At 38.9% G+C, this 10,247-nt stretch overlaps 1 protein-coding gene across 1 annotated transcript in view; it reads right to left on the bottom strand.

The window, feature by feature from the left end:
* ilvbl (ilvB (bacterial acetolactate synthase)-like) overlaps positions 1 to 10,247 on the bottom strand; it is a 39,908-nt gene that overhangs the window by 17,366 nt on the left and 12,295 nt on the right. Inside the window, exons 4-7 of the mRNA XM_065282798.2 lie at positions 6,741 to 6,879; positions 6,548 to 6,659; positions 6,335 to 6,434; positions 6,105 to 6,202 (exon numbers count right to left, since the gene is read on the bottom strand). Of these exons, the coding sequence (XP_065138870.1) occupies positions 6,105 to 6,202; positions 6,335 to 6,434; positions 6,548 to 6,659; positions 6,741 to 6,879 (449 nt within the window). The remainder of the gene's footprint in view (positions 1 to 6,104; positions 6,203 to 6,334; positions 6,435 to 6,547; positions 6,660 to 6,740; positions 6,880 to 10,247) is intronic.

Consider the following 10,247-nt stretch of genomic DNA (forward strand, 5'->3'; position numbering starts at 1 on the left):
CACAAGTTTCTACATGTTTCTCACTCGCAGCTATGACCCGTCAAAGTTTGTCTCCATGTTAAGTAAATGGGAGTTTTGGGGTCTTTGAGCGCCCCGTTTAGGAATTTGGAAGGTCCCATCAGTTAGAAAAGATATAGCACACTAAGTCAGACCAGTCTTAAGGTCCGTGGAAAATTTGGTGCATGTAGCTTGAAAGCTCTAGGACGAGTTAGTGTCAGAAATTTTGGGGTGCTAAGAAGAATAATAATAATAAGTTTAAAAGCAATAACAATATGTTGGCTTTTTCAAGCCAACATAATAACTAGATAGAAAAGTTTGTTGACAAACTTTATGTTGGCTTGACAAAGCGTAGCCTGTACGTTTAAAACGGTTTGACAGATGTTTAGTTTATAAGGCTATCTGGCTGTTAGTATGTTTAAGTATGAAGCTAGCCTGATTTAACATGAAGCTAGCATGATTAGCCTGAAGCTAGCATGAAGCTAACATGATTAGCATGAAGCTAGCATCAAGTTAGCATGATTAGCATGAAGCTAGCATGATGCTAACATGAAATATCATGAAGCTAGCATGATGCTAACATGAATTAGCATGAAGCTAGCATGATGCTAACATGAATTAGCATGATGCTAACATGAATTAGCATGAAGCTAGCATGATGCTAACATGAATTAGCATGAAGCTATCATGATGCTAACATGAATTAGCATGAAGCTAGCATGATGCTAACATGAATTAGCATGAAGCTAGCATGATGTTAACATGAATTAGCATGAAGCTAGCATGATGCTAACATGAATTAGCATGAAGCTAGCATGATGCTAACATGAATTAGCATGAAGCTAGCATGAATTAGCATGAAGCTAGCATGATGCTAACATGAATTAGCATGAAGCTAGCATGATGCTAACATGAATTAGCATGAAGCTAGCATGATGCTAACATGAATAAGCATGAAGCTAGCATGATGCTAACATGAATTAGCATGAAGCTAGCATGATGCTAACATGAATTAGCATGAAGCTAGCATGATGCTAACATGAATTAGCATTGTGCTAACTTGAATTAGCATGAAGCTAGCATGATGCTAACATGGATTAGCATGAAGCTAACATGAATTAGCATGAAGCTAGTACGACGCTAACATGAATTAGCATGAAGCTAGCACGACGCTAACATGAATTAGCATGAAGCTAGCACGACGTTAACATGAATTAGCATGAAGCTAGCATGATGCTAACATGAATTAGCATGAAGCTAGCATGATGCTAACATGAATTAGCATGAAGCTAGCATGAATTAGCATGAAGCTAGCATGATGCTAACATGAATTAGCATGAAGCTAGCATGATGCTAACATGAATTAGCATGAAGCTAGCATGATGCTAACATGAATAAGCATGAAGCTAGCATGATGCTAACATGAATTAGCATGAAGCTAGCATGATGCTAACATGAATTAGCATGAAGCTAGCATGATGCTAACATGAATTAGCATGAAGCTAGCATGATGCTAACATGAATTAGCATGAAGCTAGCATGATGCTAACATGAATTAGCATGAAGCTAGCATGATGCTAACATGAATTAGCATTGTGCTAACTTGAATTAGCATGAAGCTAGCATTATGCTAACATGGATTAGCATGAAGCTAACATGAATTAGCATGAAGCTAGTACGACGCTAACATGAATTGGCATGAAGCTAGCACGACGCTAACATGAATTAGCATGAAGCTAGCACGACGTTAACATGAATTAGCATGAAGCTAGCATGACGCTAACATGAATTAGTATGAAGCTAGCACGACGCTAACATGAATTAGCATGAAGCTAGCACGACGCTAACATGAATTAGCATGAAGCTAGCATGACGCTAAAATTAATTAGCATGAAGCTAGCATGATGCTAACATTATTAGCATGAAGCTAGCATGATGCTAACATTAATTAGCATGAAGCTAGCATGATGCTAACATGATTTACCATGAAGTTAGCAAGATTTATTATGAAATTAGCATAAAGCTAGCATGAAACTAGCATGAAGCTAGTATGACTTAGCATGAAGCTAGCATGAAGCTAACATGAGCAAAAGACCCAACCCCTGTGTCTCTATGATGTTCGGATCCAGAGATATAAGGCTTTGTTTATTATGTTGCTAGGGTGTTTATATTTGGTTGCTAGGGGCGTGGCTTAATAGCTCAATAAGAATCCTAAGAGACTGATTGGATGCCTTAGTAAAATAAGCCCACCCCCATGTCTCTATGACACTGTGCTGCAAAGATATCCATCTGGGCTTTTTATAATGGTAGTCTATGGGAGATGTTGCTAGGGTACCCAAAATTGTTGCTAGGGGCGTGGCTTAATAGCTCTGGGGTGATCCTAAGAGACTGATTGGATGCTTGAGTAAAATGAGCCCACCCCCATGTCTCTAAGACACTCTAAAGTGAAGATATTCCATCTGGGACGCTTTTATTCCCTTTTATGGGCATGTTTCCTGCCCCATTATAAGTCAATGGGAAATTTTGGGGGCCTCTTACACCCCAGGGGTACAGCTTACACCCCATTGTGAGGTATGTTCTTACACAGCCTGTCAGCCTCCTTAAATGTGGTAAGCCACAAGTTTCTACAAGTTTCTCACTCGCAGCTATGACCCGTCAAAGTTTGTCCAATGTTAAGTCAATGGGACTTTCGGAATTTTGATGTCCCGTTTTAGGAATTCTATAAGTCGGATCCCTTTGAAAAGATATAGCCCGCTTCGTCAGACCAGTTTGAATGTCCGTGGAAAATTTGGTGGATGTAGCTTGAAAGCTGTAGGACGAGTTAGCTGCAGAAAAATAGTCTCAGAAGAATAATAATAATAACTAGATATTAAAGTTTGAAGACAAACTTTATGTTGGCTTGAAAAAGCGTAGCCTGAACGTTTAAAACGGATTGACAGAAGTTTAGTTTAGTAGGCTATCTGGCAGTTAGTATGTTTAAGTATGAAGCTAACATGATTAGCATGAAGCTAGCATGAAGCTAACATGATTAGCATGAAGCTAGCATGATGCTAGCATGATTAGCATGAAGCTAGCATGATGCTAGCATGATTAGCATGAAGTTAGCATGATGCTAGCATGATTAGCATGAAGCTACCATGATGCTAGCATGATTAGCATGAAGCTACCATGATGCTAGCATGAAGCTAGCATGATTAGCATGAAGCTAGCATGATGCTAGCATGATTGGCATGATGCTAGCATGATTAGCATGAAGCTAGCATGATGCTAGCATGATTAGTATGTAGCTAGCATGAAGCTAGCATGATGTTAGCATGATTAGCATGAAGCTAGCATGATGCTAGCATGATTAGCATGAAGCTAGCATGATTAGCATGTAGCTAGCATGATGCTAGCATGATTAGCATGTAGCTAGCATGAAGCTAGCATGATTAGCATGAAGCTAGCATGATGTTAGCATGAAGCTAGCATGATGCTAGCATGATTAGCATGAAGCTAGCATGATGCTAGCATGATTAGCATGAAGCTAGCATGATGCTAGCATGATTAGCATGTAGCTAGCATGAAGCTAGCATGATGCTAGCATGATTAGCATGAAGCTAGCATGATGCTAGCATGATTAGCATGAAGCTAGCATGATTAGCATGAAGCTAGCATGAAGCTAGCATGATGCTAGCATGATTAGCATGAAGCTAGCATGATTAGCATGAAGCTAGCATGATGTTAGCATGATTAGCATGTAGCTAGCATGAAGCTAGCATGAAGCTAGCATGATTAGCATGAAGCTAGCATGATTAGCATGAAGCTAGCATGATGCTAGCATGATTAGCATGAAGCTAGCATGATGCTAGCATGATTAGCATGAAACTAGCATGATTCTAGCATGATTAGCATGAAGCTAGCATGATGCTAGCATGATTAGCATGAAGCTAGCATGAAACTAGCAAGATTAGCATGAAGCTAGCATGAAGCTAGCACGAGGCTTGCATGATTAACATGAAGTTAGCATGAGAATAGCATGATTAGCATGAAGCTAGCATGATTTAACGTGAAGCTAGCATGATTAGCATGATGCTAGCATGATTAGCATTAAGCTAGCACTATTTAGCGTGCAGCTAACAAGATTTAACATGAAGTTAGCATGATTTAGCATGAAGTTAGCAAGATTTATTATGAAATTAGCATAAAGCTAGCATGAAACTAGCATGAAGCTAGTATGACTTAGCATGGAGCTAGCATGAAGCTAACATGACCCAAAGACCCAACCCCCATGTCTCTAAGATGTTCAGATCCAGAGATATAAGGCTTTGTTTATTATGTTGCTAGGGTGCTCAAATTGGTTGCTAGGGGCGTGGTTTAATACCTCAGTAGGAATCCTAAGAGACTGATTGGATGCCTGAGTAAAATGAGCCCACCCCTATGTCTCTATGACACTCTGGTGTAAAGATATCCATCTGGGCTTTTTATAATGGTAGTCTATGGGAGATGTTGCTAGGGTACCCAAAATTGTTGCTAGGGGCGTGGCTAAATAGCTTTGGGGCGATCCTAAGAGACTGATTGGATGACTGAGTAAAATGAGCCCACCCCCATGTCTCTACGACACTCTAAAGTAAAGATATTCCATCTGGGACGCTTTTATTCCCTTATATGGGCATGTTTCCTGCCCCATTATAAGTCAATGGGAAATTTTGGGGGCCTCTTACACCCCAGGGGTATAGCTTACACCCCATTGTGATGTATGTTCTTACAGAGCCTGTCAGCCACCTTAAATGTGGTAAGCCACAAGTTTCTACAAGTTTCTCACTCACAGCTATGACCCGTCAAAGTTTGTCTCAATGTTAAGTCAATGGAAATTTTGGGGTGTTCGAGACCCCCGTTTAGGAATTCGGAAGGTCCCATCAGTTAGAAAAGATATAGCACACTAAGTCAGACCAGTCTGAAGGTCTGTGGAAAATTTGGTGCATGTAGCTTGAAAGCCCTAGGACGAGTTAGTGTCAGAAATTTTGGGGTAGAATAATAAGATATAAGTTTAATAGCAATAACAATATATTGGCTTTTTCAAAGCCAACATAATAATAATAATAAGTTTAAATGCAATATCAGTATGTTGGCTTTGTCAAGCCAACATAATAATAATAATAATAATAATAAGTTTAAGTGCAACAACAGTATGTTGGCTTTCTCAAGCCAACATAATAATAATAATAATATCCCTGAGCAATAATAATAGTGATGCTTTGCATAAATGCAAGCACCACTAATAATAATAATAATAATAATAAGTTTAAGTGCAACAACAGTATGTTGGCTTTCTCAAGCCAACATAATTAGTTATCAGTTAATTGCTTTGAAATGAATGAGTTATATGTCATCAATGAGGACTTTTTCCATAATGCAAAAACTGTGCAAAACTGCACATATGGCAAAAGGTTATTAAAGGGAAAATTCTAAACATTCTTAATTAATTAATTAATGAATTTATTTATTATTATTTTATACATTTGATTTAACACCTTTATAATGAATAAAAAATTATTAAGTCTAAAGTAGAGGTCTTCTCGACTCCAAAGAAATGTACCAGACCTGAAATGATCCGAATCACTTTTTACCCAAACCCAACGTGCATAAATAAAAAACAAGACCCAGAGTCAAACCCGTGAAAATTATACCAGAGTCCGACTCTAACCAATGGCATTCAAAATAAATTGACAGGTCTGTCTGAATGAAAAATTAACCTACCGCCAGCCACACAATGTTCGTAAGCGCTTTGGCAAACAGAGGAGGGGTTGAAAAAGGACTCGATGCATACACGCGCAAGACAGTTTGGGTCGTCTCGTGTCTGTTCGCCAAAAACACATTGATTTTAAATTACCCGAAACCCGATGCCGCTATTATGATACCCGACACGTGTCCGAGGCACATGTGAAACTTTTAGACCCGAACCCGCTCTGGTCGGACCTTTGGTTTTCAGATCTAAGTCGACCCGTGAAGACCTCAAAAAGTCAAAGATTTGATACCCAGAAGTGGTGATCCATAAATGAATCCATAGACTGATCTATCTGAAATATCTGATACACACTTGGTGAATAAAACAATGTTAAAATCACCTGATATCATCCACAGGTGTAGGTGGTAAGGTTGCCTGGCTTCCCAACAGTATAACAGGTTTCTTGGCTCTGCTCACCAGTTCCACGCATTTTTGGATCTGGGAAAGGGAAAACATTGAAAACATTTTAAGTGAACGTGTTAATGTGATCACTGATCATGTGATGATACATTAACAGCACAAAAGGTCATGGGTTTGAACCCAATAAACACAAATACTGATACTGATTACCTGATCCTCTGTGGCCTGAGGGATGTGAATGGGAAGCGGGGACAGATCACGGCTTTCCCATGCTCCAGCGAATAAGTTACATAAGTGATTCTTAAGATACCTGCAGGATAACATAACCAAATGGCACTTTAAAATGATTTTCACCCACACCAAGATATAAAGTCATAATGTAATAATAACAATTTCATTGTGAATACTGAGAAATGTTTATACCATGCAATGATTTTCCCCATCAGCCCTTTGGGAGTGTTTTTAGGGGCAAACTCTTTTTCCACCACATGGTAAGGGTAAAGCGTGTCTATGGGGAACTCAATAAACACGGGGCCTGTAAAAGTGTTAGACAATGTTAAATTCTTTGACTTTAACAAATAAAGCATGATCTCCTCATTAATAAAAACAGCTTTACCTGGTGTGCCAGATTGTGCGATGCTTAATGCTTTTCTTACAGTAGGAACAATTTCTCTCACGGTTCTTATTGAAGCACAAAACTTACACAGCGGCTTGAAGAGGGACATTTGGTCGATATCCTGCAGTGCACCTCTACCCTAAAGAGCAGAAAAATAGCACAAGATTTTAGTAAATAGAGGTAATGGATACACAAGAGGATGACTGATGGGTTATGCTTATATAAAGAAATAATTATTAAGGTCTGGACTGGAACTTAAAAGCCCAAGGTCTCCTAAAAAAGCGCAGCTGTAAGGACCAATACAGGGCAGAATAATGAAACAGCAAATTTATTTTCAAACCAGTTTCCTGAACACTCCCTCTGCCTGCCATTGGTCTGGTTAGAACTAACATTTGACAACTGTTCAAGGTGTTTAAGTTGTTTTCAATACCTAATGATGGCGAGGAATTTCAGTAGGAAAAACTCGGCGGCAACCCTACCGACTGGACCGTGATAGCCAGAAATCGTCCAAAACCATCGGAGGAGGATTGTGTATGTTTGTCAACAACAGCTGGGCAACAAACATCACGGTAAGTGGAACTTATTGCTCAACCCATTACGAACTTTAATCTGTGTCTTTCAGGCCATTCTATCTGCCCTGTGAGTTCGGACAAATAACTGTTATCTTAGTTTATGTATCTGGGCCGAATTTTGCATTTGCTGCCAGTTAAAACATGGTACTACGTAACTCATCGGATGATCCGGTGTTACTTTTGGGAGATTTTAACAACTGTGAATTATCTGCGTTTCTGCCAAATTTGGAACAGTATAAGACTTGTCCAAGCAAAACCTTGGATAAATGTTTTGGTAATGTGGATGGGGCCTATGTTCCAAGACTACACCCACCATTAGGACGCTCAGACCATAATGTTATCTACCTCCTTCCAGAATACAGACAGATACTAAAAAGGACTGAACCTGTCATTCAGCAGGTCCAGTCATGGACTAAAGAGTCGATTGAAAATCTCAGAGACTGCTTTGTCAGTACAGATTGGAATCTGTTTTTTAATGATTTTAATTGTGGCAATGTTGATCATGAGTCCTTGAATGACACGATTACCAGTTATATAAACTTTTGTGTAGAGGCAGTGGTCCAAACAAAGAACATTAGACTATTTCCAAACAACAAACCTTGGATTAATAAAGATAAAGATTAAACTTTAAATAAGAAGAGAATGGCCTTTCTAAGGAAGGAATTTGTGTCACAATGTTTTTTATGGATTTTACATCAGCATTTAATACTGTACAGGCACAAATTTTAAAGGGAAGGTTACGAGATTTAGGTGTACGTAGCTGGTTAATTTTCTGGATTGAGAAATTTTTAAGCAATAGGCCCCAAAGAGTCTGTGTTAATGGAGTCTCATCTGACTGCATAGTCTTATGGCGCTTTTCCATTGCATAGTACCCCGCAGTTTGGTTTAGTTTGGGTCGGGTCAGCTTACTTTTGGGAGCTTTTCAATTAGGTGCAGTACGTGGTACCCGATACTTTTTTTTTCGTACCACCTCGGTTGGGGTTCCAAGCGACCCCAGCTGATACCAAACGTGACGCGAAAACACTGTAGATCACTGATTGGTCTGAGAGAATCGTCACTACAGCGTCATCGCTATAATGTAAAGATTAGCTTTAGTGCTAGCTCTGGCTGTCTCGAGCAAACCTGTTGTCATCTGTGCTCTGCTATAAGTTCCCAAACTTCCTTTTAGCAATGAAAAACATCCACAGGTTGAGAATCAGGGACACCATAACAATTTTTTCCAGACTTGCAGTTTGTGGCGGAACATTCGCGACGAGCACGTCAGCATTATATATGCTTAAATGCAACTTCAATGAGGCTCAGCGGAGCGCCGTGTGTTTGAACAGAAACTGTAATGTGAGACAGAGGAAGTGATAAACGCGATGTGCAAACATCTATCTCTTTTGTGGCAGACTGAGAAATAAATGAATGTATGGGAATGTACAACGACGCTCTCACTTGTATGATGTCGCAGCAGTAGGCAGCGCAAATATAACGACACGCCTATAATCCCTCCCACTGCAAAGTGTTACTAAACTCGATGGAAATGCTATCCACGCCAAAGTGAGGTGAGCTGACTCGACCCAAACTAAACTAAACCATGGGTATTATCCCCTTTGCTCTTCTCTCTTTATACTAATATGCTCCAGTGCAACAGGGATGATCTTGCTCTGATTAAATATGCAGATAATTTCTTGCCAAACAGACAGGAACTTTTCCACCTATTTTGAGTGTATTGAAAGTCTTGTACAATGGTTTGACTTTGACAACAGTCATTTAGGGTTGAACATTTGGAAAGACAAAGGAATTATGTTGTGGGAATCAGAATAAAAAATGCACAACTGCTCTCTCATACGAACAAGTTACTATAAAAGGTGTAAAGAATTTTAAATATTTAGGCACAATCATCGATGACAAACTTTCGTTCCAGGATAATGTGGACTATGTACATAAGAAAACTAGACACCGTTTAAAGGAATATTCCATTTTCTTAAAAGAAAAATCCAGATAATTTACTCACCACCATGTCATCCAAAATGTTGATGTCTTTCTTTGTTCAGTCCAGAAGAAATTATGTTTTTTGAGGAAAACATTGCAGGATTTTTCTCATTTTAATGGACTTTAATAGACACCAACAATTAACTCAACACGTAACAGTTTTTTTCAACAGAGTTTCAAAGGACTCTAAACGATCCCAAACGAGGCATAAGGGTCTTATCTAGCGAAACGATTGACATTTTTGACAATAAAAATAACAAATATACAATTTAAAAGCACAACTTCTCGTCTAGATCCGGTCCAGCGCGACCTAACGTAAATGCGTAGTGACGTCGGGAGGTTATGTGTTACATATATGAAACAGACATTTGCGGACCATTGTAAACAATAAACTGACACAAAGACATTAATTAGTATCAGTTGACATACAACAACATTGGAACGGTCCTCTTTTTCAACACAGGGAACTACACTAACCTTTTCCACTGGTGGCACTTGCGCTACCAACTTTTTCAGTTACTGGCGCAAAATATGATTTGGTCGCACATATTTTTTTAAAGTTATATTAAGGCGCTCTGGATAATAATGAACAATAATGAAACTGTATTGCATATAGATATGCTTTTTATTTTACTTGCCATCTTTTAAACCACATGCCGCCTTGTTTTCTTAAACGTTGCAGTGTTTCCCACAGATCTGAAATGTACTTGGTGGTGGTAGCCGGTGAAAAGGGCAATTATTACCCCCTGACAAATAATGGTCTACTATACATGTGACGTAGAACTAATAATGTGTGACACAACACAATACTTTGATTTATTGAAAATTAATATTAATTTCACATTATATTTCATCAATCTAACCACCCCAAACTTTCTTTGCCATTAACAAAGCTGACACTGTTTGTCAAAGCACCACGAAAACACTTACTGTTTTTGCACTGATATATGAAGCAATT

Source organism: Paramisgurnus dabryanus, chromosome 9 (genome assembly GCF_030506205.2).
Source record: "Paramisgurnus dabryanus chromosome 9, PD_genome_1.1, whole genome shotgun sequence".
NCBI lineage: Eukaryota > Metazoa > Chordata > Actinopteri > Cypriniformes > Cobitidae > Paramisgurnus > Paramisgurnus dabryanus.